Here is a 26,805-nt window from a genome sequence, read left to right on the forward strand (position 1 = left end):
CAGTATTATAAAGACATATTGTATCACTGACATTTGATGCATTAATTATGAATTCAGAGGCATATTGGTCTCTCCAAAACAGTGCTGTTTTGAATTTTTAAGATAGAGAAGATGAGTATATCTAAGATATATCTTACTTGATCTCTTCTTGCAAGGCTGACTCGAAAAGCTTGAGCAGTAAGTACTCTTCCCGCTGGTTTGAAGCATAGTTATACAATGTGAAGATCACAGTGTCCATGAACTTGGTGGATTTGTTCTGGGGCATCTGGAAGATTAGCTTGGCCAGGTATGAAGGATTGGTCTGTTAAATGAAGAAAAATATAACTGAAAGGTATTTATGCATTTTATACATTCCGTAAATGTTTAAAATATTTTTAATTATATATTTTCATATATATGTATATATTTTATAAATAAATTATTTAGAAATACAGTTTATTTATAAATGTATGATATTAATTTATTTTTAATGAATAAGCTAAATTATTTCCTGTGGCAATCAGTGCAAAATTTAATTGGAATATTCCATTAAAGCCTTTGGTCAGCTCCAAGTTGCGAGCATTCAAGTTCAGAAATTAAATTTTTCTTAAATTATTTAAAATGACAAAATTTGTGCCAAAGGTCTTTATCTCACTTGTAGAAGGTAGAAAAGATGCTGATAGGCCTCCAGTTTCTTCCTCTTCTCTTTGCTCAGACCCTTGATGCCCTGCTTTTCCCCCATGGCTAGATCCTCTTTGCTCATTTTGTTCTTTTTGCTCTTCATCTTTTTGCTGTGTGACACCACATCCTACCAGAGAAGACAACATAGCAGTAGTTGGGAAAAATTAGAATGGGTCAAGGGTTCATACTCGACTGGTTTGGACATCTGTAGCTGCTTCTACTCTCATGAGACTCCCAAGAAAACAAATATACTGTTGTTGTTTTCTCACAGTGATGTGTATTTGCACTTTACATCATGGGAAAACAGAAACCTATGCACATCAAAGGATAATGTAATATTATCTAAAATGTCCAACAAGCGATAAGATATTAAGATAATTTAAAATCACAGCATGAAAGCACTAAAAGCAAACTGCATCTAACCTGTAGTGTGATCCTGTTTTTTACTAACAGGCCAATTTTAATATCCATCAAATTCAGATCCTTTTCCATTTGCTGATTTGAACGAATCTTAGTGACCACTTCCTCTCTGAGCTGTGTCACTTCTTGTTCCTCCTGTAAATCGAGGCTGCTTTGTTCCAGCAAATGTACAAATTTACGGACCACTGAGAGAGGGGGGTGCTGAGAACCAGCTGTTTGAAAAACAGACATACACAATCATCTTTACCTTACAAACCAATCAACTATGCAAGTAAATGTACTTTAATATATTAAATATAATGTTATTGACTTACTCAAGGTTCTGTAGTCAACTCTTGCTTTGTTAGCCTTAAGATAAGCTTGAATCTTCACTATTTCTTTCTCCTGAGCATGACACAAAGAATAGGCCATTTTCATGAGTATAACTGATAAAGAAGCTGCTCGTTCACATCAGTGCTTGTGTGTGACTTACATGGTCTTTAAAGTACTGCAGTCTCCTTGTGTAGCTTCGTTTAGCTTTCCACATCTTCACCAGTGACTGTAACTAAATTATAGAGGAAACAAGTTTTCATATTATGCATATTGCACTTCAAAGCAACAAGGAAAAAGATGATGTAATGCTGTAATATATGAGCATCAGCGATCAGGAACGTTACCTTAATCACACTGCTCACACTGTGTTGGAAGGTCTTTAGTCTGTCCTTATAGACTCTTCTCTGTTTGTAGCCCTTCCAGGATGCCTGTAATCATAAACCAAACCCCACGTGAACCCCACATCACACATATGTTCCTAGAGAATATTGGTAGTTTATTTTCTTTTGAACTGAGCTGTAAAGAAAACAATACAACTCTAGCCGATTTGGTTTACTTAACCCTTTTTTTAATACTTTCATTGTCTAATGTTGATATTTCGTAACTTAATGTTTTGAAGAGTTAACAGAATAGTTAATCATTTAGATTTACACGCTTTTGATGTGTAAACATTAAAAGGTCATATTACAAAAACTATGAAACCACTCGCTATCATTGTTTCTTTAATAAACAATCCTAATAAAAAAAAAATGAAATATTATTATAAAATAATCATTTTAATTTTTGAATTTTTAGGCTAAACTATTCAAAAATGTTGAGTCTTTCAAATGATATATTCCTTTTCTTAAATAGGAACTTTATTAAATAAAAATAATGTTAGTAATAAGTGAATAACATGCAATAAAATGTAAATGACACCAAATCACAAGGCTGTTAGTGGCCTGTATACAAGTAATCAAGTTAAGTATCAATACTTTACATTAAACATTTAGGCACCTGTAGTTTGATGGCACTTGGCTCTTGTTTTCGTAGGTACTCTAGCCTGTCATTATGTGCCCGCCTCACCAGGTATCCACGAATCAGGGCCTGAAGCTGGATGATGAGCGCCTCATTGGCCAACCACAGCTGCTCTCTGTTATACTCTGCTGTTACACTGCTCAAAACACTCTAGTTATGGGAAAGAACAACAGAGCTTACATACTTTAATTCAACACTAAAAACTGTAAAAGTATGTTTGTGCTGAAGACATACCTGAATATCTTCTTTGGTGAGCTGTGAACTGTCATGGACAAAATGATCTGGCTCAACCCATGTCCCTTCCTTGCTTTCAATGTTGTAGAAGTAGTCATATTTATCCTTGATCTTGTGTTTCACCCATAAGCCTCCACTGGTTTCTACAGAAAAATGAAATTATAGCACTGTGATTGCTATTCTTCATAAATCAGCTATTCTTCACAGGAGCTCTACACATATGCATATGTCTTTGTCTGAAATCAAATGAATCACTAAATGTTTTAGACGATATTTGAAAGGACTATTTACAACTATTATTTAACAATTTATCAAATTAAACTGGCAAATTTGTACACTATAAGGATTGTTAATGATAGTGAAAAAATATACAAAAATACACTACTGTACCATGCAGAATATGCTGCTAAATATATAATAAATTATATCATTTATAAATAATATTTTCTAACAGCATGAAAAGAAATCCTCCACCCTGAAAGAGTAAGGCAGATAAGTTAATGTTCAAATGAAATCTAGACCTTCCAGATCGCAGTCATCAAGGGTGAGATAGAAATACCTTGTTCTGTTTGAGTGCTCTGTAAGTGAGCGAGCTGGCTTTGGTACACATGAGCACATTCAGACAGCACCGCTCGAAGACCTGCATCAGGAGACTGCAGAGCAGCTAGTGTGGCCTTAGCGTCTCCCTCAGATACTGCCCTGTTAATGTCTGCGACTGCCTCAGCCACTGAAATCATTCACACAAACGTAAGAACTCATTTTATTTTGTTAGTAGTAATGTTTCAAGATAAACACTGGACTGACGGAGGCAACTTAGATTTATTTGATTATCTATACATCATCAAACCATGTTCAAATGTATCAAATATTATATAACAGGCTTTTGAGGAATGTTTATTTCACCTTATATTTTAGTCATATAAATATCAGCTGCACCTAATTTCATATTTTTCTCGGTGTGGGCCTCTGAATAAAATGTATGTGTTTATTTCCTTCTTAAGAATGAGATCCATATTCTTTTATATCATACTAAATGCCATAAATGCCTTGTATATCAAATATGCTACTCAACAAAAACACATACTGTATGCAACCTTTTTTATTCATTTTTAAAATATTTTGTCTAAAGAGTCATTAAACTGATCCATTAAAAAAAAAAAAAGATTTTCAGACTATTATTTCAAATGGTAGGCTTTGCTTTTGTAATCATTGAGAATGGGTAAAGTCACAGTTCTTCCTAAGACTATATTTTCATTTGTGTAAATGCTATACAGATTACATAAAGATTTTACATGTATAAAAAAAATAAAAATGTTTGCATATTTTTAGTGTAGTCTATAAGTAACTTTCATGCAGCTTATATTTGGTTGCACACTTACATTTGAGTGCATCCTCCTGGTCCCGGTTGGCAGTGTGCACAGCCTCCTGGATCTGGTCCAGCCACAGCACAGCAGATTCATCTCCAGAGCTCTGTTAAAGCACCACACACACATGAGCACATGCTTCATACAAACAAGTGAGACTGAACATACTGTCACAGGGCTAACAAATCATCTAAGTAAAGTAAAGTAAAGTCGTAAAGTCGTGACGTATTGTCAAGTATGGTGACCCATACTCGAAATTGGTGCTCTGCGTTTAACCCATCCAAGTGCACACACACAGCAGTGAGTAGTGAACAAATGCACACACACACACACACACACACACCGTGAACACACACCCGGAGCAGTGGGCAGCCATTTATGCTGCGGCGCCCGGGGAGCAGTTGGGGGTTCGGGGCCTTGCTCAAGGGCACCTCAGTCGTGGTATTGAGAGTGGAGAGAGCGCTGGACATTCACTCCCCCCACCTACAAACCCTTCCGGCCCGAGACTCGAACCCGCAACCTTTCGATTACGAGTCCGACTCTCTAACCATTAGGCCACGACTTCCCAAATATGCTATAACAGATCAAATTAATCTAATCTAATCTAATCAACTATCACTTGTTAAACAGGAATTGTCTCTTTGGGAAATGCCATGGTTTTGTTAAACAGCAAGTCTTTTCACAGCAGTCATATAAATAACATCTCAATAAATGTTGTCAACGATTAAGAGCAAAGGTTTAACTCAAGATTTTGAATAATATACAGGATGAACACTGATAAACAATGTAATAAAACATGAACACAAATTTGCTTTCCTTTATGAGACATGTATTACAGTACAGTATTTGGTCTATTACTTTTCCCTACTTTAGGAACATTCCCACAGTAATAGGGAAGAAGTGGTTTAGCCAAAACAGACCAAAAAAGAGACGTGAATGCATATATGGGGAAAACAATTATGGAGTTAAAGTGTTCAAGTCTTCAAATAATTCATGTGATATTGTCAAATTTGGGTGGTCAGATTGCAAGGCCATACTGTCTTTTACATACTGCGATGATAGAATAAAAAATAAATCACAACCTGATAATATCGACTGCTGTGAAAACTAAAGATTTATCTTTCTACTGATCATTTATTAACACTGATATTCAGAAAGACAAAAATAAATACCCTTTTCTTTATCTGAAAGGAGAAGATATGAAAGAGAAAGAGAAAGAGAAAAAGAAAGAAAGAAAGAAAGAAAGAAAGAAAGAAAGAAAGAAAGAAAGAAAGAAAGAAAGAAAGAAAGAAAGAAAGAAAGAAAGAAAGAAAGACATTATAGGGACACATTTATGCAATAAAGGACTTTGTGGCCAGAGACATTTTCAAAATACCATTTAAACATTCCTCTATGCAGTTTACTAACTATTTGTGGACAAATGTTTGTAAATAATTTGGTCCTTGAACTGCATTCGGAGGAAGTCTCTCGTCTCGCAGCATTTCCTGACATGCCTGAAAAATGAGCCCTGAGCAATTCTGACTCAGACTCCCCAAGCCCTCGACAGGAAACCAGCGACATATCACACCCTTCGATCTAAGCTCCTAACTCCCAGAGAGTGATCCTCAAAAGAGTCACTTGTAGATCATATGTAGTTTGATGAACAATAGTTTGTAAAAATTAACTGGAAAAACCTTTCAAACATGTGGAGAGTTTTTGTGCTGCTGCTATTACCATTAATGCCTGAGGACTCACTTCAAGATTCAGGTAAGAGGAAAACTTTTCTCTTTCGGTCGAAGATCAACAGCTGGTTGCTAGGGGGTAGAAATGTGGATTTGGACTGAAATCAAGTCTTTTGTGACAAAGAAAACTTGAATTGCTCTTTAACTGACTTGACTCTTTTAGTCAGAGCTACTATAGCAGTCTATGGCGATCAACATTTTCAATCACTAAAATAAATTATTCTCTAAATACAATGTGGAGAATTTGAGAATTTTAGGTGGTTATACACTGCTGAAAGAAAAACAAAACGAGTCAGAGACATTACTCCAAAATAATACATTAAAATAAATTAAATGTAGTAAGTAAATATATGTAAATGTAACGCTTTAAATCAATTATTAACCTTAAAAAATGTTTGTCGTGTGGTAAATCTGGAACATCTGTGCCTATAATATTAAAAGCTAAAACCAAACGACCTTTATTTCATTTCAAAAACTGTCTGTTCAACTGGTTTTAATGTCTTTGGTCACTTTAAATTTCAAAGTCAATTCAGTGTTTTCCAGATTTTTCTAGATAATAAAGTAACAAAAATATGTATTTAGCATTAAATGTGTAATGTTATTATAATTGACTACACAAATTGACTAAAACTTGAAGCCATGTCTGCTATTAATTATTATCCAATCTAATAATTTCTGTTGAATTATATTCGCTTCAGTTTAAATGTAACCACGTTTTCAGTATAAATCTGTGTGAAATATAACTACTGACTAAGAACACACTGTATAACAGTCTTTGGTCACACTTTATATTAGGTGGCCTTAAATCAAAAAATAAGTACAATGTACTTATTGTGTTCATACTGTATTGAAAAAACTATTGCTGCTATTGAGGTGGGATACGGGTAGGGTTAAGGACAGGTTTGGTGGTATGGGTAGGTTTAAGGGTGGGTTAAGGAGAAAAAGATGGGTCAATAGTGTAATTATACATGTAATTACAGGAATTAATTACAGATGTAATTACATATAGGTATTTTTTTTTATATAAGTTTTAATTTTAATATATGATTTTTAAATATAAGTACAATGTAAAAGCATGTATGAACACAATAATTGCATTGTACCAAATGATTAATTTAAATGTAAGTACATAGTAGTTAAGGCCACCTAATATAAAGTGGGACCCAGTCTTTTAACATTGTTTTCTAACCTTTTTTTAGAATTAAAAGATTCCAGAATCATTTTTCCAAACAAACCACTTCACCCAAGAACATATCCTGGAACAATAGTCTTTAACTCATCCTTCAAGGCACCTGTGATAAACGTCAGTGCTAATGTCATCGATCACACCACTGGAATTGTCAGCACTAGGATCATTCCATCCGCATACATCCTAGCCATCCTCATCGGGATCCCCTCTAATGTCTTCGTGTTAACCTGCCTCAGCGGAAGAAAGAATCTTTCCAGTGGTATCCTATATTTTAGCCTAGCATCTTCAGACCTTCTCTTGCTACTTTCCCTCACACTCAGAGTCCACTATCACCTCAATAACAATGACTGGATCTTTGGAGAACTCGTCTGCAAGGTGGTGATTGCCTGCTTTTATGGGAACATCTACTGCTCGATCCATGCCCACATGTGTATTAGTGTGATGCGCTACCTTGCGGTGGTCCACCCGTTCTTCTACAGGACAATGTCGAAAAAGTACTATGCGATCTGCACCAGTTTATCCATTTGGATGGTTTTTGCTATTGCGATGATACCTGAGTTTATGATTCAGCAAAGCTACCAAGTTCTTCAACAAAAGCTGGTGACGTGTCATGATATTCAGTCCTATGAAAAAGCTTTCAACCGAGCTTTGATTCCATACAGACTGAGTCTAATCTGCCTGGGGTTCATCCTGCCATCGCTGGTCATCACATTCGTTTATGGATCCATCATCTACCATCTAAATCGTTCCAGTCATGACTGGAAATACTACATAAAGGCCAGCACGTTGGTGTTTGGGATCTTTTTCGTGTGCTTTGCCCCATGTAATGCACTTCTTTTTGCACACTATGTAAAGCTGTACACTCAGCAGCAGTATGACTTGTATTATTACTACAAAGCAGTCGTATGTCTGTGTTCTCTCCACAGCTGTCTGGACCCCTTCCTCTTATATCACCTCACAAAGTCTTCAACTTCCCAAGTCAAGATTAGATCCTTTAGCTCTAGAGCTTCGATAGCTTTGTCCATGAGTTGAGTGCTTTTAAATACCAGGATGTTTTTGTTGTGGCCTGCGAGGGGGGCTTCTTTATCTAAAATGGCTTAACAGTGGGTTGAGGATGTTATGGTTGGACTTCCCACTTTTTACTTTAGAAGAGGAGAATCAGGAGTTGTACACTTACACTCAAGTGTGAACATAAAACAAAAGTCAAGCTGAATACAAAATCTTTGAGACCAGGAAAGTTGAGTGTTGAGTAAAAAGTGTCCAGATCCTTTGTATAAGAAAAGAGTATCTGAAATAACAGATGTAACCTCTTAGACATTTCATTGGTTCAGCACTGCTATTCTCTTTCACCTTGCAGATGAGGTCTTTGGTGGTCAGCAGTAGATCGTGATAGTGTTTGGTGTTGGCTGGATTGACTCCCTGAAGTTTAGCTGTAGGGAGTAGGAGGGCGGCGAGTGTCTTCTCTGGATCTCCAGAATTTAGGGCTTCGTTGATCTCAGCGATAGCGATGACTCCTACACAAGGAACATGGGAATTTGATGTGCTCAACAACTGGAATATTCAACAGAATATATATCTTTATAAATGAACATGTTGTTTCAAGATCATATATAATGTTCATTGTATTTGAAAAGACCATCTATGAAACACATCATTACTAAGAAGACCACTTAGTCTGTTTTTTGAAGTCTGAAGTCTCTTATGTTTACCAAGGCTAGTTATTTGATTAAAACTACAATAAAGACAATAATATTGTAAGATATTATTACAATTTAAAATAGCTGTTTCATATATTTTAAAATGTAATTCATTCCTGCAATGACAAAACTGAATTTTGATCATTCTGATATGCTGATCAAATCAAATCAATATGCTGATTTTGTGTCCAAGAAACTTTCTTATTGTTATCAATGTTAAAAACAGTTGTGCCTTTTAATAATTTAGTGGAAACTGTAATACATTATTTCAGGATTCCTTGACGAATACAAAAAGAACAGCATTTTTGTGAAATAGAAATCTTTTGTAACATTTTTAATGCCTTTACTATCACTTTTGAGGAATGTTATGCATCCTTGCTAAATAAAAGTGTTAATCTATTAAAAAATCTTACCACAAACTTGTGAACGATATTGTATAATTTATTTCAAAGTTTGCTTACTTTCATGTTCCTCGTGCACCTGGACATTGACAGCGTCGATGCATTTCTGAACATCATTCCAGGTGAGGAACTCTTGACCCTGAGTGAGGGACTCAGCTCTCAGACGGATCAGTGTGTCTGCGTATCTAACAAAGCAAAACAATCACTTAATGAAGTAAATAACTAAATTGTGTTTTAGTGTGCCATACAGTGTGACACCTCTCTTTTTCAGTCAGTAGTATCACTGTACCTCTGTAAATTGTCAGCATCCAGACCACTGAAGCCCAGTGGAGAGTCACTGAGCTGCTCAATGACGGCCACAGTGTCTTTAGTGTCCAGCACCTCATTTAACACAGAAACAGCAGACAGCATCTCCACAGCTACACACAGCTCCTCATGAGTAAGACCGGCCTTGTTCTGAGATGGTAAAAAATGAAAACTAGTTTTGTAAGTAGGGACAAGAAAGAGCTACACATGGAATAAGACCGTTAAGAGAGCTGACCTGACAGCCGAGCTGCAGGCTGAAGAGCTCGGCCTGGTACAGGCTGGCAGCAGTGTGATAGACGATGGGTAACTGGGCCTCTGGGTTCAGAAGCACCTCCACGGTCTCTTCTGGAATGCCTCGTCGAATAGCTGCATTGATTGCAACAACTGCTTTCTGCTCTGTGTCCATTAAGAGCACAATAATCAATAGTATCAGACAAACAAACAGAACAATCATATAGGCTCAAACTGAATAGGGAAATACAGTATAAACTGCTTTAAGAGAGTTTTCTAATAGATCTGTATCAGTCCACTTTGGTTATATAATGGTCAGTATTGGATAGTTAAGCTCAGTTTCCCTATTTTAATATTTACCTCAGCCATTCTCTAACGTTCACTAAATCTTTAAAAACACTTTTTTTTTTACTTTCAATTCTTACCTTATTAATACTGTTAAATGTTTAGAAAATCTCAATTTTACATTATAATGTTGTGATGCATAAATTCACTTGTCACGATTTTGAATGAGTAACAATGAAATACAGAGCTTCATATCTACAGATACACTATATTCTAGGCTATTTTATTATCTAGTCAAGGCTACATGTATGTGTGCAACATACTTTGTTTCTCGGCCTCTGCAAACTCGTTACAGGAAGTGATGACTCTCTGAATCTCTTCCCTCTCCAGCTGAGCACCCGCACCAGCATCCTGCATACAGATGTCATAAACATTCTCATCAAACTGATTTGACTGAAAAGTAATTTCACCTGATATGGAAAGTCTGCTTTAGTACCTTAACTTTATGCTCCCTGTAGGATGTGAAGTGGTCCAGGTAAAAGCTGGAGTTGTCATCAAGGACTCCCACAAGACCAAGTGCAGGTAACCTAAGGCTGGCTAGCAGGGCTTTCTGATCCTCAGCATCAAGAGCCTGATTTAATTGTTGAATAGCTTCTGATGCTAGAGTGAGAAAATCATTATTATGTAACATTTACATAATACTATGCCATACAGTATGTATCAATTGCAGGGCATCCCATAAATAACTATCCATTAAATTAAAAATGTGTTATATTATATGTTACAATATATGTATTTCCCGGAAATATTATATATATATTTATATTTATATATATTAAATATTCCACCTAAATTTTAAGTCATACCTTTGATGTGTTTCAATTTTTTTCCAACTAAAAAAAAACATAAATTAACACATAAAACACTTACTGTTCACAAGGTCTACACTGCTCTGGATCTCCTGTTGAGTCAGCAATTCTTCATACACATCTCTCTCTTCAGTTGCAACAGACGAGCGCTGAACACACACACACACACACACAATATGACACTCTTTATTTATTAACAAGCCTTGCAAACAAAAACAATCATAGATTCGGTGGTGCAGAGGACAGGGTAAACTCAGGGAAAGTAATGAGAATGGTATTGGTTTGATCCCAGCAAGACATGAGCTATCACCATTGTGCCTGTGAGCAAAGATCTTAACACCAGGCTAAAAATTAAATAATAATAAAAAAAAATCCCTGAACAGTAATACACTATTCACACAATAGTTGTTGTGTACACACAACAAAATGACTATTCAACTGAGCCAACATCAGGGGATCAGGTGATACTGGAGTCAGCAGATTGTGTGAGGAGAGTTAGAGGGCATCAGTATTTAACTAGCAAGGATGATTCTGTTTTATTTTAATCAAAATCCTGCTGATTTTGCAAGTAAAGGAATGCTGGAGATTGTTTGAAGGAGGCTGCAAAAAGAAACACAGACAAACTTGCTTTGCAGGCAACCTTTGGATATTTGCTTTCAGCAACTTATGAATAGTCCTCCCTGTAAATCAATCTTTAGGTTAAAAACATTCAGATAGTCATGTGTCTGGAAGTTTTTACTGTTTGCCTATGTATGACTAAGGCATTGTTCATACAGTGCATAATTTCAAAAACCCAATTTAAATCAGATTTTAAATCACGTAAAAATGTGGTTTGCATTGGTTTTGTTAAACATTATTTCAGAAATATTATCATTCTTGCAGCATAATATCCATATGGCTGCTGAAAATTCTGCTTTGCCATCACAAGAATAAATTACATAAAATATCTTACCGACCACAAAACTTTGAATGGAAGGGTTTTTCTAAACTTTTAATATGAATATCTAGTTTACCCGTCCCGAAGCCTGATCCTCTTTCTTCCTCTTGGCTTTGCTCAGTTTGTCCTGGTAGGCCTGGGCCAGTGGTTTCTGTGTGTTTCTCAGTAAGGCATTGGGGTTCTGCAGAGCCACCATTGTGCTCTCTGCATGACCTTTGTCAATGGCTTCATTAATAGCAAAGACAGCAGCGTGTACTAAAGATATAGATCAGAAAGAGAACAAATACATATGATCCTGAGAATGAAGATTATGTGTATTTAATTTAAACATGAGAACAGGAGAAACAGGTGAAGTCACTCACATGCAGCTTCATCTACTGAAAGCTCATTGGCCAGGATGCCACCAATCTTGCTGAAGGTGGGCATCTGGATGCCATATTTATCCAGTTCTTTCCTCATGTTGCTGATTTCTTCCTCTGTAGAAAGAGGATATGAAATGTCATCAATTAGGCTACATATTTTACATATATATTTTTATTCTATTACTGACAAAACCATTCATTTGTGGTAATCTATGCCATTTCATACAAGATCTGAAACTGTAATGCATTTGAAAAACAAAAACGGCTGTCTTGCAGTTCAATCTATCAACACAGACCAACGTAATATCCATACTTATTGACGTTGAACAAATCAAAGGCCTTGTTCCTTTAAAACATTTCACAATACACCTTCAAAGCGTGTCAACACCAAACCACTACAGAAATCGATTTCTGCAAAAACAGCTTGCTTTAAACTTCATCCTTACCAGGTCAACAAAATATGATCATATTACCCCAATTTTACATTCTCTGCACTGGCAACCTATTAAGTTCCGTATCAGTTACAAAATATTACTACTTACTATTAAGGCCCTAAATGGTTTAGCTCCTGCGTACCTAACTAGTCTTCTATCATGCTACAATCCTTCCCTCTCCCTAAGGTCACACAACTCTGAACTTTTGGTAGTACCAGGGATAGCAAAGTCCACTAAAGCAGGTAGAGCTTTTCACATTTGGCTCCCAAACTCTGGAATAGCCTTCCTGATAACGTTCGGGGTTCAGACACACTCTCTCATTCACATAATGTATCTCATAACCTTGTACTTCAGTTACATCTGATCAAATGCACATTTTCATTCTTTTGCTTGGGTTGAACACATCATTTTTTGCTTAGTTGGAACAGCAGCTACACTAATTTCTCTCTATTACCTTCTGTGTTTCTGTAGGAGTTACACAAGCTTCAGTCTGGATCCAGCCCTTACAAAGACCTGAGATGACCGAACACCCAAGAAGAGATGATGCCAACCCTCAGACAACATACAAAACTACCAAATTTTGCTATAAGTTTGATCGCAACATATAATCATTGTTATTAATAGTGTTCACCGTTTGTTTCATGACATGACAATAACTAACTGCTTGATTTTTACCGTACATTTCTGCCATATGCACATCAACTTCAGATAGTCACCACTGATAAGCTATTATTAAATATAATGTAGAATTTTCTGTAAAGCTGCTTTGCATCGATTTGCATCGTGAAAAGCGCTATACAAATAAACTTGAATTGAATTGAATGTGTTTTCACTTTCATTATTACTTCACTACAAACCACATTATTATGACTTGAACCCAGTTTTCCTGATGAGATATTTTATTAACAGCAGCAAAATGAATAAGCCGAAGAGTTACACTCTGAACAGAGCTAAAGCAGTAATTAGCTGCCATTACATCCCATCATTAATCAAACCCAAATAGCTAGGTTTCTCCAGTGTTCACTCTCCTTAAAACCTGAGGCACTTTTCTCCTTTTCGTTCTCCTGTGATCTGAGCTGGCAGAGCTGGATCTACACTTCAGTTATGGATATAACTGTATGGCTGTGCTTGAGTTCTGTGATTGTAAGGGAGCATCACTGTGTGTGCTTTGAATCTCAAATGGATTGCAGATACCACATTTTTATGACTGAAGTAATAGGTTAAGGATTAGCCTTTGAAAGAACAATTTGTTTATTGTTAATATACAGTAATTACTATTGAAAGTATTAATATGTACTGTGGTTACAGGCAGATCTTGTTCTTTGGACCTGAGCTAATTTCTTTCATTTTTGTGAATGACTGTGGCATACCTGTAAAGTCTACTTTCCCCAACAAGTCCTGGATCTGAGGAGCAATTCCCAGTTTGTACAGGTACAAGCTACACAAAGAAGAACAAATAAATATATAAATAAATAAATGAACTATATAAAAGCGAGAGAATGAGATATAATAAGAAACAGCAGAGAAAACTGGTCATGAGAGCTGGGTTGAGGATGCACAATCATTTTGGAAGTTAAAATTATTGTGTATTTTCATTTCTCTCCAAAATGGTAGAATAATAAAAAAATAAGTTTCCCCAAAGACAGTTGTTCAAACATTTATCACAAATTTAATTCACAGTACACTAGTGTTGTAGTACTCGAGACCGGTCTTAAGACCATTTTTTGATGGTCTTGGTCTTGTCTCGGTCTCGACCACATTTTTACTCAGACTTGTCTTGGTCTCAGACTAAGAGGACTCTGGATTTTGTTTCAAGACCAGTCAAGACCACAACAGCAGGGATATCACTAAATTGCCGGTACATTGTCTGATTTATTTACAACCATCATTAATGTGACTGAATGTGAAACTTCTTGCTTCAAATGCAATCAATAACTATTTAAAAAACTAAATAACAAATATAAATAATTTGATTTATACCAGTGGATCTCAAAATATTTGACTTCAGTACCCCCCATTTTCCACAGCAGAAGGCCCCCCTCCACTCACCCAAAATATTCTATAGCTTAGCATGACTAGAAAGCTGTATGTTCATTATAAAAATAACCAAATACCAAGACATATTTTAGAATTTTACATCTTTTAGTTAATTTTAATGCTTGTTTTGTCTTATTTTAAATCATTTTAAGTCATCTTGAGGCCCCCTTGGAATTTTTTTTTGAGGCCCCATATTGGGCCCCGGCCCCTGGCTGAGAACCACTGATTTATACTGTTATGCCGGGTCAGAAACTATTGAGGGATTGTGTCAAAAATGCCACCAGAATTAATAGATACACCCACAAAATTCAAGATATTGTTGCAAAAAAAAGTGATTGAGAGTTTGAGTGCTCGAGTGAATGAGATGTGGAATTGTATATTATAATATGATATAATTAAGCAATATCACGAGAACTGTTTAACAAAAAAAAGATATTGCTTTTATACAAACATTTAATAAACTTTTTTCTTTTGTTGTCGTTTTAAAACATTATTCTCAACATTATTTATGCATTTGTAATTGTACCAATTCAGATGCAGCTTCTGTGGCACCATTGCTGTCATGAATCTGGTCTATGAACTTCCGTTAACTCACCACCAGAGGTCACTCGCTCACCACATGGACTCTTGCACCACACTAACTGTTGCACGCCACCTCAGACTACAATTCCCATCATCCATTGCACTGGCAACACACACAGCTGATTGCACTGATCACACACCCTACATAAACCATGGACTTCCTCTTCCTCTCTGCCGAGTATTGTATAGCGTATATCACTCTCCTAGTGATAGCTACTCTACGGAGCCCACGCAGTAATCATAGTCTTGCCTTGTCTTGTGTGTTTTCTAGTGTTTTGATTCTTGCTTGTGTTTCCTGGATTTACCCCTTTGCCTTGCCATTCGGACTCTGTTTGCACCTCTCTTGGACTATTGCTCGTGTACCTGGATTATCTCTCTGCCCTTGCCCTGTTGGATATTGTTCGCCGATCGTCGACCAACGCTTGCCCTATATATTACTCTTTGTCTTGCCTGTCTTGTTCCTGTTTACCACAGAATGAACCTTGCTTGTTTTGTAACCACGCCTTTGCATAAAGCTTGCAAATGGATCCGCACGTCTCACGTCTCGTTCTCTCCGTAACAACTGCAGTGCAAAGTGCAAAAATTATATCTTCCAAAGGAACTCCTGTCCTTAGACATGCTGCTATCTAGGCTTTGATCATACAGTCATGCAGCAAAATAAATAGTTGATCAACTTGTCCTCAATTCCTATACTTAGTTTTTGATGTTGAAAGCCAATTCAACTGCACAATGAAACTCTATGGTATTTTAATGCAAATTCATGCATTAAAATGTCACTTAGTAACAGCAGCCAAATTATACATGCAAACGACATGTTCCCAGTTTGATACTGTATTGTGCCCTAAGGCCAAAGCTGGTTGAGAAGTACTGTTTTAAATATTTCAATAGCCTTATTTGCAAAACAAAGCATTAAAATCATATATGTAGGCCAAGTTCTCATGCTCTTCCACTAGATGTCAGTATGCAGTTGAGTTAAGTCAAGTCCTATACAGTTCTGTAAAAGGAAAATAGCCTGCAGTTAGTGTGCAACACATGCTGGAAACTGCATTAAATTTTTATCTGTCGACTGATTGAGGACAAATAGAGGAGTAATGAATTATTGAAGGGTTTAGAGTGGAGTGCACCTGAGCGTTTATGCAAGACAGATAAACTTAACATGCCTTCCTTACCTTTGACCCCTACATCAATAACCAGAGAGATAGACACAGTCTGGTGTAAAATATCCTCCGTACTACAGAAGGGCCAAAGGTTAAGTGGTTTAACGGACATAAGAGATATAGGTCACTATACCTCATGAGTCACAAGCTTGATTATTGTTTAGAGCCAAACTGATGGCAGAATTATGCAGACAAACATTTCCTTTATTATAAAAAAATATCCTTGGTTATCAAAGTATAAATACATAACACAAAAATATTTTATATAAATATGTAAGCGTTACTGTGTCATACATAATGTATTATTAGAGATATTTTAACCTAAAACATTGATGATATTGGAAATAAATAAATAAAAATACTTGTATACATGTGTCTACTATCTAATGCAAAGTATATGCTGATGGTGATTTAATGACGGCTGAGCCACACGGGATTTTCTCTGGGCACAATCTCAGTGTTGTCTAGTCTTACTGAACGGGTTAACTACAGGGTCAGGAAGGAAGAGCGTGTGCAAGGCAGAGGGAGGAAGCCAAGCAACCCACACAAGACAGAGAGAGAGAGAAAAAGAGAGCAGGAAAACACTACAAATCATTTACCGTAAAAGAAGCCTTACTGTGGTCATTCATTAGACACAGTCCCCTGTGCACACCAGCTGCTAATGTCTAAATGTTACTATTTGCATACAATAAGATACTAATGACTTACCTGGCTTTTTCAAAATTATTCATGAACCGTTTTCTACATTGAGTTATTCTATGGTTTCCTATAAATAACTTAACATAAATGTTAAGTTACAAGTGAATGCTAAATGAAATTTTCTGAGAAAAGTGGTGCTGCCCATGTGAAACTCACTGTTCTAGGTTCTTGTGGGTGGTTGTCAGGGTGTTGCTATGTGGTTACTAATGTGTTGTGAGTTGTGGTTTTTCAGAAAAGCCCACCCATTCTCTGTGACATGTTGAACTAAATATAGTTTGGGTTCCTTCTTAAATGCACACTACTGTTCAAAAGTTTGGGGTCAGTAAGATTTTCATATTTTTTTGAAAGCAATGCCTTATGCTCACCAAGGTGGCATTTATTTGATTGGCATTTATTAGTTTATTTCTGTGATGGCAAAACTGCAGCCATTATTCCCGTCTTCAGTGTCACATGCTCCTTCGGTAATCATTCTAATATACAGATTTGCTCCTCAAGGAACATTGTTTATTATTGTAACTGAAAATAATAAGGATGCATTTCTTGGATTCTTCGATGGGTAGAAAGTTCAAAAGAACAGCATTCATTTGAAATACAAATCTTTTGTAACATTCTAACTGTCTTTACTGTCATTTCTGGTCAAATTCGTGCATTGTTGCTGAGTACACAGATTCAAGTATTCAAAAATCTTACATACGACAAACTTATGAATAATAATGTATATTTGTAACAGAACTTAATAAAAATAAATCTATCTGTATTCTGTACTGTCACTTTTGATCACCTTAATGCTTTATTTTATTTAAAAAAACATACTATTGTAAGTTCATGGTGATCAATTCTGATCATATTTTCTCATAAGCTTTCATTACAAAGGCAGACATTTACAGTAGGACAGACGAGACACTGCTTTCAGATTGTGTGCAGCATGTTTGCACTGGTGGCAAACTACGGCAGGAAACAGAAACCTCCGCTAATCTCTGAGTATACACTTCCTGCAGGGAGGGTGGGAATCTGATATCATAACAGTGCAGGATCACACCTCAAGAGTTCATACGTCAGAGAATTCAATCCTGAGCAGGCCATAAAAACTGAATGGAGATTATCCATGAAGCAAATAAAAACATAAAACATTAACTGGATGTGCTTACGTCCTACGGTACTGTTCTCAGGAAGTCAATGACCCGAGGACAATCTGCATAACAGAGGAGGTGTGAAAAAACGTTTTGTCTCTGGAGCATAGTGACAGGAATTGTCAGGAAACAGTGACAGGAAATGACCTAAGACAGGCAGGAAGTTAAGCAGCAGGCCTGATGGGTAGATGTACCACGAGGCACCCCCTAGTCGCACCATTACCCCAAAAAACGTCTGCTTTTCTCAGTGGTGAGATTACCATGACAATGGCTGCCAAGAGGAAGCAGCAGTCATGCGTGCTGATGCTCTACAAACCTGCTGTCATAACTGAGAGATCGTGAAACCATGACCACAGAGTAACCGCCATTTTTAGAATTTCAGGTTATGAAACCTGATGAAGCAAGCAAACCTTATTATTTCACAGCCTGTGAATCTGTTTTAAATATTCAGTGAAAAAAAAGGTCTATAGTACCTCAGTGCATGAATGCAGTAGATCACCTTGGGCATATTCTTGCGGTCATACACATCAGTGGTCTCAGGATAGAATATCTGAAAGAGGAAGAGCAATATTCAATATTTGTAATAAATAATACACTACAATTACTGTACATTTCCATTCAAACATTTGAGGTCAGTAGGATTTTTTTTATATATGTTTGTAAACAGTTAAAAAAGTAATATTGTGAAATATTATTACTATTTAAAACAACTGTTTTCTATTTGAATATATCTTAAAATGTTATTCCTGAATTTTCAGCTGCCATTACTCCAGTCTTAAGTGTCACATGAAATTATTCTAATATGCTGTTATCCATGTGAACAGTTGTGCTGCTTAATAGTATCGTGGAAACTATTTCCACTATTTTTTTTTCAGGATGATGAATGTAATGTTTAAAAGAACAACATTTACTTAAAATAGAAATAAATATTTTACAGGCATGTTCAATTTAATGTGTCCTTGCTGAATAAAAGTGTTAATTTCTTTCAAAAACTAAATGGATATTTAAACAAGAATGAAAATTCTAGCATGCATATTACTAGAATGTTAGCCATTTATTAGTAGTAATTAAGCACATATTAATAACAGAAATTAACGAAGAAAGTCAGAGATTTGGAGAGTTCATTTTTGGGTGAACAATCTCTTTTATTCCAATAAAGACATTGCTACAGCACACAATGACAATGACATTCTAGAGAACTGTGTGCCGCCAACTTTATTTGCAACAGTTTTGCAAGATCAATCCATATAGAAATTATTTACTGTGTCTGAACAGGTCTCCAGACCTGAACTGAACAGCAACTGTGAATTAGACCTCATCACCCAACATCAATACCTGACCTGGATGATCATTTCTGAATTATAGCAAATCCTTGCAGCCATTTTCACAATCTAGCGGCAAATCTTCCTTGTAGCAGCAAAGGGTGGCCCAACTTCCTAATAATGTCAATGGTCTTGAAAATATTTAACAAGCACATATGGGTGTTGTGTTTCGGTGTGCACAAACTTGAATCTACATAGTGTATCTAAACATGATGCCCTTTTGCTTCTGTGGTTTTGTGTAATGCACTGCACATTGCAGTTTTGCATTATACTTGGAGGAAGCTTTTGTTTTTCTGCCCTTGATTGAAAGGGAGAGAAACTCCATCAACAACTCGAACCATGAGTAAATATTCAATAAAAGCCTTTATCCATTCATCTTATAACAATGACAAAATAATTATCCACCCTCCCATCCAAACTGTCAAACTGGGCACACAACGTGTATAGGATGCAGTTTTGTTTTGTTTGATTCAACCAACTTTTTGAATGTTAATCTAAGGAAATGCACTGTTATCTTCAAAGAGAGAAGATGGCATGGATATGTGTGTGTGTGTGTGTCTGTTTCTTTAAAAGTGTGTACTTGGGCCTCACCTTGGGCAAACCAACGGACTCCATGGCTCTGAGCCACTGTACAGTGTTATCTGTGTGTCTGAAATGTAGTCCTGAGTGCTGGAGAAAGTACAAAACAAAATAAATACATGCAACAGTAACGTTTCATGCACATTTCATGAACCATTAAAATGGAATTACATTTAATTAATGCATCATAAACATGTGAAGTAAATGAGCTATTGAAATGCATCAGACAGGTACACTACCGTTCAAAAGTTTGTGGTCAGTAATTTGTTTTTTGAAGAAATGAATACTATCTAAATAAAATAATATTGGGATTGCATTAGGATGCATTACATTGATCAAAAGTGACATGGAAGACATTTACAATTTTACAAAAGACTTCTATTTCAAATAAATGTTGTTTATATTCATCAAAGTATCCTGAGAAAAGTAACATGGTTTCCACAAAAGTATCAAAAAGCACAACTGATGTTTCTTGATCAGCAAATCAGCATATCAGAATGATTTCTTAAGGATAATGTGAAACTGAAGACTGGAGTAATGGCTGCTGAAAATTCAGCTTTGCTAGTATATTAAAATATAAAATAGTTATTATAAATTGTAAAAATATTTCACAATATTACTGTTTTACTGTTTTCTTGATTAAATAAATGCAGCCTTGCTGAACGTTTTTAAAAAACATTTAAAAAATCTTACCAATGCCAAACTTTTGAACGGCAAAATAGTTATTCTAGGGCCAATTTACTAATCATATTTCATAGCAAAACTTCACACCTTATTCAATAGCCAATTTAATTAAGCATGTACTAAATGCTCTTAAATAGCCATAATTATAATTAGTTTCAGCACAAACATGCCACCTTTATTTGCTGTGGCATGCAAATTGAGTATGCAAAATAATTGGGTGTGTATGCATCATTACCTGATTTGCATAATTGCTTTAGTGAATCAGGTACTAAAACAATCCAGATAGCATGTGCAAATAAACATCCCTATCAGTGGGCACAATTCAGTCTCAGGGAATTCCCATCCTACTCTTTCTCCTCCCATGGGAATGAGACTTTCAGGATGTGAGGATGTCTGTGTTGCATTTGAAAAGGCACATCCTGGCAAAGCACTGTGACATACTGGCTATATTCACACAGCCAGTGTTTGGGATTGACACCTGTATTTACTAGCAGGTGTGACTTTCCAAATGTAGGAGCAGCTGTGTGAACGCAAGGTAACATACAACAGTAAATCTGTGCTGAGCTAAAGAGTTGCTAAACACCAATAAATAACATCAGAAAATCAGTACCTTATAACGAGATTGGTCCCTGTCATAAATCTTCTTCTCTGACACCAACTGGGGAGCAAAGAACTTAGCCAGTTTGCCAAGATAGACGCCATTCCTCAAGCCGTGCTCCAGTTCTGTGGTAGGAGGCAGCTGCTCCTCCAGACATGCCTCCATCCATCTGAAAGCAAAAGGTTCATGTTTTAGCTCCTCACATAAGCAACTTAATAGACTGACAGCAAACACTAAATGTTACAACAGGTAGGTATTTCACTACAATATGAAATCGACACTTTCAAATGACAGCAACACGGTTTTACATGCATTTATTTATGCATTATTTATTGAATATACTTCAACACAGATTTCTTCTGGAAAACAAGTGTGCTAACAAGTTAAGCCTTTGAATGAATTACAGAAGAGGAAGAACTAAAAGCACACAATCAATTAATAAACACTTTTTACCATGAAGGAAGCTCCGTGATGCCCATGGGCATCAAAAATTATCTCTCTCGGCATCATAAAACATGAGCTAATGCAATTTTTAAACTTGTTAAAGAAGCAAAAATGTTGCAATCTGGAGATGCTTATAAAAAATGTATACCAGACCACGGTTCACTAGTTCTTCAGTTAAGTAGATGTCCCCTAAAAAAAGATCACAGCTTTTCTTTCTGATACACTGCTGTGCTTTATTATTAATATTCATTTCAGATATGAATTCCCAAAGCACACCCAAATGATAAAAACTCAGTTCCCCAAAAGTGAAATTAAGAGATAGGCTTGCTGCAATAGACGGTGTTAGCGGTGATACCGGTGTTAAGCCGCAACACCGGTTACATCACTTGCCCACAGCCGTCCCTCTCCATTATTTTGATTTTTTTAATAGTAATAAAAATCATTTAGTTCAGTTTAGAGAACACACACAACAATTAGAACTGAATGCGGCTGCTCAATGCAGCACACCGAACGAACGACAGTCACGCATCACAGATCAGATTTCATTTATCACGTGAGGAGAGCTGACTGACAAGAAGAGTGAGGTGAGATAGACAAGACGATGGCAGAAGAGTTTCAAAACAAAATGTAAAAGCGTAAAAATGTAAAATGTAAATATTTTGGATTTCGAAAAGCCTGTTGACCTGCCATTTAGCCTAAGGTGATATTGGAAGTTTTTTTTTAACATTAATTTCTCATTTATTTGGTTCCATGGTATTTGCTGATTTTTATTTTATTTAAACTGTGTAATTTTTTCCCATTATTTTACATCAAGGTGTATGCAGCCCATGCCTCCAAACTTTCTTAATCGTTTTGCTAATAAACGTTTTACGTTTTATAATTATTTGTTCCTCAGTCTTTACTGATTTTTGTATACCTATTTCAAATTTGTAAGTTATTTGTTATTTTATATTGGGCGTATAGCATGGTGTATTTTTATTAGTTTTGTTAATAAAAGTTATATGTTCTACGTTGTATTTTGTTGTTGCTTGAATTGAATCCAAGCAATTGATGCCGAATTGCCGCTAATTTAAAAGTGAAAGTAAAATGTGCACGGAGCTTTTACAAGCTATTTAAAACTGAAGGAAAGCAGGGAAAAGAGGGAAAACTCAAACAACCCCCCACCACGGTGATACCGGTATTACCGGTGTTGTCACATGTCGATTAACCGGTGGAAAAATTTACTCACCGTCACAACCCTATCAAGAGGACCACAACCTGTTTGTGTCTTATTCTCTTATTTTTTGCAAAGTAAACACTAATGCCTTCTACATAACTGCCTGTTAAAAGACTTGGAATAAAGAATATAAGCCAAAAATTTTACCCCAACAACACCCCCTTGGTAGAAATTAAATTGTTGTTAAAAATCTAACAACATGAAAACTCTGGACAATTTTCATACTTGGTTTACAATTTATGTCAGTGTCACTAAAACTATGATAACTTTTCTGGACACTTTTAACCTTTGTTTTACAGAAAGAAATTTGCACAGTCCTTAAGTGGGGTGTTTTCCCCCACTCGACCCTATATATTCTATATTTTGAATTAAACATTGTTTTCCTTCCAAAAGAAGTAATAATAAATCATTTAGAAAACAATTTACTATGTTTATTGGTGCAATAATAGCTAAAAATCATAGTTATACCCCGACTTTACGACTCTTAGTTTCTTAAACTATTATGAACTAGTTCATTAGCCTACAGTCTCGATAAGCACGCAGGCACTTAACCCACTCAGTTTTCCAGATCACTGAATCATTGAAATTCACCTGGATCATGCAGGACAACAAACAATATTCCAAACTGGTTGCTAGTCAGTGACCAGCTGACAAATGTGACCTTTGACATATTCAGAGAAAGCCATATTGTCATGGCACCTACACTGAAATTTCTTTTCTCTTGCCAGTGAAGAAAACTGGCATTGGGCCTTTCAGGGCTGCCCAACCAACTGACAGCTAAGTGTCCTGCCTTCAGCTCACAAACATGGGGAAGTCTTCATTAAAAAGATCAAATATCTGTAATTCACCCCTTCTGCTGATTCATGGGTTATCTTAAGCAAAAAGGTCTATAATCAGTGTTAGAACTGACAGATCTGGTTGGGTAAGAAACATTACGCTATACACTGAAGAAAGCTATGCTATGTAGAGTTAAGTGAATCAGTTAAAACGTCAATATTATGCTGCTGTTTGCAAACCTTTGGTTAATCATTTGTTAAGTCACTTCATTCCTACAGAAATGAAAGCAGAGTTTAGAGTTGGTCAGTTCAGAGGTCACGGGTGAGGTCACTGGCACACTCCATTCATTTTGAGGTACAGCAGAATCAAACTGGCTTTTATTATGCCATAGTGGGTTGCATCATGATTCTGATCAAAGAAACCCTCTTTGATATCTGATGCTTCTCTCTAATGGACCATAAGATGACATTCCTTGCATGTCCATCCATCTCTTTAGGTTGATTTAATTAAAGACAACATAGATGAAATGACAACAGCTAAGAAAACGTTCTGCCCAGACATGTGTCAGCAATTCCCCAGCCTCCCACAAAACCTGCTCTGTTTCAACACAGCCCATCTGTTAGAGCGCCTCTAAATTACATCACGCTAGTACATGAGATCATATCACTGATATCTAACCAACAATGTGGCATACAGTTTCAGTATCAAGAGTTCATTTCAGGAGAATGACAGGAAAATAAACTATATTAGGTCAAACAATAAATAACGGCCTTTTATATGAGAAACAGCTTGCTGTAAAAGAGGCTAAAAATGAGCATTGGCTGTTATAAAACGTGCCTTTCAAAGCAGAAAACAAATTAAAAGAGCAATAAGTAATGTTTATACTTCACAGAGGTCTTAAACTTCATATGAACAGCACTGAAGAATGATAATACAAAAAAAAAAAAACATTACCACTATTAACCATTGCCACTGCAGAAATGGCCTAGTTGCAGCTCAATATGTCATCCATGATTAGTCATTATTGAACTGTGACGTAAAAGGCAGCTGACAGGGGAAAATATAAGTCAATATCAAGCATTTTAAACCCCTCCAGCCAGTGTGGTAATAGTAAAACATCTACTACACTATAGTGAGGTTGTTCTCAAATGGTTTGACTTCAGTTCTTCAAGAGATGACTCAGCATGTTTATTGTAAAAAAGTAAAGAGGTACAATATTTCTGCCCTTAAATGCAAACATTGAATGGTTAATTATATATATGCTGTGTTATTATTCACCTTTAACATACAGTAGTTTCTTCTCTGTCTTCAGAGACCCCCACACTTCAAGGTTATAGCATATATAATAAACCTGTAGCAGACCTGGGAAGGTGGAGGGTTTCAGAGGAACTACGAAGGCACGAATGCTCTAGTGCAGTGTTACTCATTGCGCAGCTCGCCAAGCTTTACTTTGTGGCTCGCATAGCAGTAAATAATACAATGTTGTCTACATTGGATGTGGTGTGGCACGGCACGGCACGATATGACACGATCCCCATCAGTAAACTGATACCTCGTTCTATTTATGACGAACTGATGAACGTTCAAATGATTTGCAACTGTCACTTTTTCGCGCCAAGTGTAGACAGACATATAGCGCAGCGGGGCGTGGCACGACAACTGTCGCGTCTGGTGTAGACATGGTCAGACAGCTCTGCGCTATTACAAATAATTTATATATTTTTTTAAATACCTAAAACAGCGGCATTACAAGATGGAAATATAGACTAGAGATTCTGTCCTACTTCCATGACACTGACTCACTGCGGAGTTGCCAGTTTTAATCTTAACAGCTCTTAATGTGCACTTGGATGGTTAGATACATGATGGGCTAGTATAGAAAAAAATAACTTAAAGGGGTCCTATAGACCCTTTTAGGACCGACGTCACAATTACGTCACAGCACTAGCTGGAGGCAAAACAAAGGGAAAACTGCGGCCAGTTCAAACCAGTGCAGATTCAGCTACATAAGTAATACAGCCTCAAATTAGAAATTTTATCGCATACATGCTGCCACTCTCTCTCTTCCTTCGGCTTGCTCCCTTTATCAGAGATCGCCACAGCGGGCATACCTGCTGCCACTGCCAGACAAAAAAACGAAGACAGCTGTGGTTAAACGCAATAAAACGAGCGGACTGGACAGAAATGGTCATCAAAAATTCTCGGTTCAATAAAGTATTGTCTTTTGTTGTTATGGGTGCATGTAAAGACTTCTTGCATCACGACGTGTTTGAAATAATGTCTGTGTGCATTTGTGTAAAACAACAAACTGACGATTTATATGCTTAATCATTTGTAATTGTATATACATTGTTGTGATTAATTGTGGCTGGAATAATAATGTAGCTGTAAAAATAGTTGCCTGCTGAAAATGAAATGTATATACATCTTCAGGACTAGATAGACACGGTGAGTTTAGATGTGAGCCACTCAACCGGAGGTAATCCTGTCAGATCGTCCAAGCTTTGAGTGAGCGTGTAACGTTACAGGTCGGCTGATCTGGTTTCGTCCGTTCAAGTTAACATTTTCAAATAACAATCATGGTCCCAGACAGCAAGTGACCGTACATATGCAGGTAAAATTGGATTTTCTCCAGTCATTGTTAAAAAACCAAGCTAACAAACTTCATAGCTAGCGTTAGTGAAGTGGTCAGGGAAAAACATCACAATGTTTACTAACAGTCTTGATTTTAAGTCTTGATTTTGTTTTGGGGGTGTACTAGAACATGCTTTCATGCTTTGTGTTTTTCATTTTTCACATAATTTACATTATTACAATGACTTTCTCCCCAGCATGACACAAATGGCTTGATTAGCTCCGAGTTTGATGAAGGCCCGCCTTCCGAAAAACGAAATGTGTTGTGATTGGTTAGCTGTCCCAGTTCGTTGTGATTGGTGAACAGCTTAGATGGTGTTTCAGTATTGCCCCGCCCCTTGCCAAAGCAGCAAGTTCGTTAATATTGCCATATCAATTCAGACCCCGAGAATATTGAGGATCGCGCAGAACCTTTGCACACACTAATATTGCAAGACATATTAAAGCGGTAACGTTATTGTTGTTGTTGTTTTTGTTGCTAAATCACGTTTTAGATAGGATGTCAAC

At 36.5% G+C, this 26,805-nt stretch overlaps 2 protein-coding genes across 2 annotated transcripts in view; one reads left to right on the forward strand and one right to left on the reverse strand.

Moving 5' to 3' along the window:
- Window positions 1–26,805, reverse strand: part of iqgap2 (IQ motif containing GTPase activating protein 2) — a 49,444-nt gene that overhangs the window by 9,069 nt on the left and 13,570 nt on the right. Inside the window, exons 3-25 of the mRNA XM_079417673.1 lie at window positions 21,240–21,396; window positions 19,958–20,035; window positions 18,518–18,594; window positions 13,810–13,877; window positions 12,006–12,119; window positions 11,720–11,898; window positions 10,768–10,855; window positions 10,334–10,497; window positions 10,161–10,248; window positions 9,557–9,717; window positions 9,305–9,471; window positions 9,076–9,200; window positions 8,268–8,431; window positions 4,023–4,113; window positions 3,203–3,370; window positions 2,644–2,786; window positions 2,389–2,559; window positions 1,737–1,820; window positions 1,553–1,624; window positions 1,395–1,464; window positions 1,084–1,292; window positions 635–787; window positions 138–301 (exon numbers count right to left, since the gene is read on the reverse strand). Coding sequence (XP_079273799.1) covers window positions 138–301; window positions 635–787; window positions 1,084–1,292; window positions 1,395–1,464; window positions 1,553–1,624; window positions 1,737–1,820; window positions 2,389–2,559; window positions 2,644–2,786; window positions 3,203–3,370; window positions 4,023–4,113; window positions 8,268–8,431; window positions 9,076–9,200; window positions 9,305–9,471; window positions 9,557–9,717; window positions 10,161–10,248; window positions 10,334–10,497; window positions 10,768–10,855; window positions 11,720–11,898; window positions 12,006–12,119; window positions 13,810–13,877; window positions 18,518–18,594; window positions 19,958–20,035; window positions 21,240–21,396 — 2,955 coding nt within the window. The remainder of the gene's footprint in view (window positions 1–137; window positions 302–634; window positions 788–1,083; window positions 1,293–1,394; window positions 1,465–1,552; window positions 1,625–1,736; window positions 1,821–2,388; window positions 2,560–2,643; window positions 2,787–3,202; window positions 3,371–4,022; window positions 4,114–8,267; window positions 8,432–9,075; window positions 9,201–9,304; window positions 9,472–9,556; window positions 9,718–10,160; window positions 10,249–10,333; window positions 10,498–10,767; window positions 10,856–11,719; window positions 11,899–12,005; window positions 12,120–13,809; window positions 13,878–18,517; window positions 18,595–19,957; window positions 20,036–21,239; window positions 21,397–26,805) is intronic.
- f2rl2 (coagulation factor II (thrombin) receptor-like 2) lies at window positions 5,594–9,030 on the forward strand. The gene is made up of 2 exons (XM_079417674.1): window positions 5,594–5,753; window positions 6,928–9,030. Exons 1-2 carry the CDS (start codon window positions 5,690–5,692, stop codon window positions 7,947–7,949), a joined length of 1,086 nt encoding a protein of 361 aa, XP_079273800.1. The 5' UTR covers window positions 5,594–5,689; the 3' UTR covers window positions 7,950–9,030.

The sequence above is a fragment of the Barbus barbus genome, assembly GCF_936440315.1.
Source record: "Barbus barbus genome assembly, chromosome: 5".
NCBI classification, from domain to species: Eukaryota; Metazoa; Chordata; class Actinopteri; order Cypriniformes; family Cyprinidae; genus Barbus; species Barbus barbus.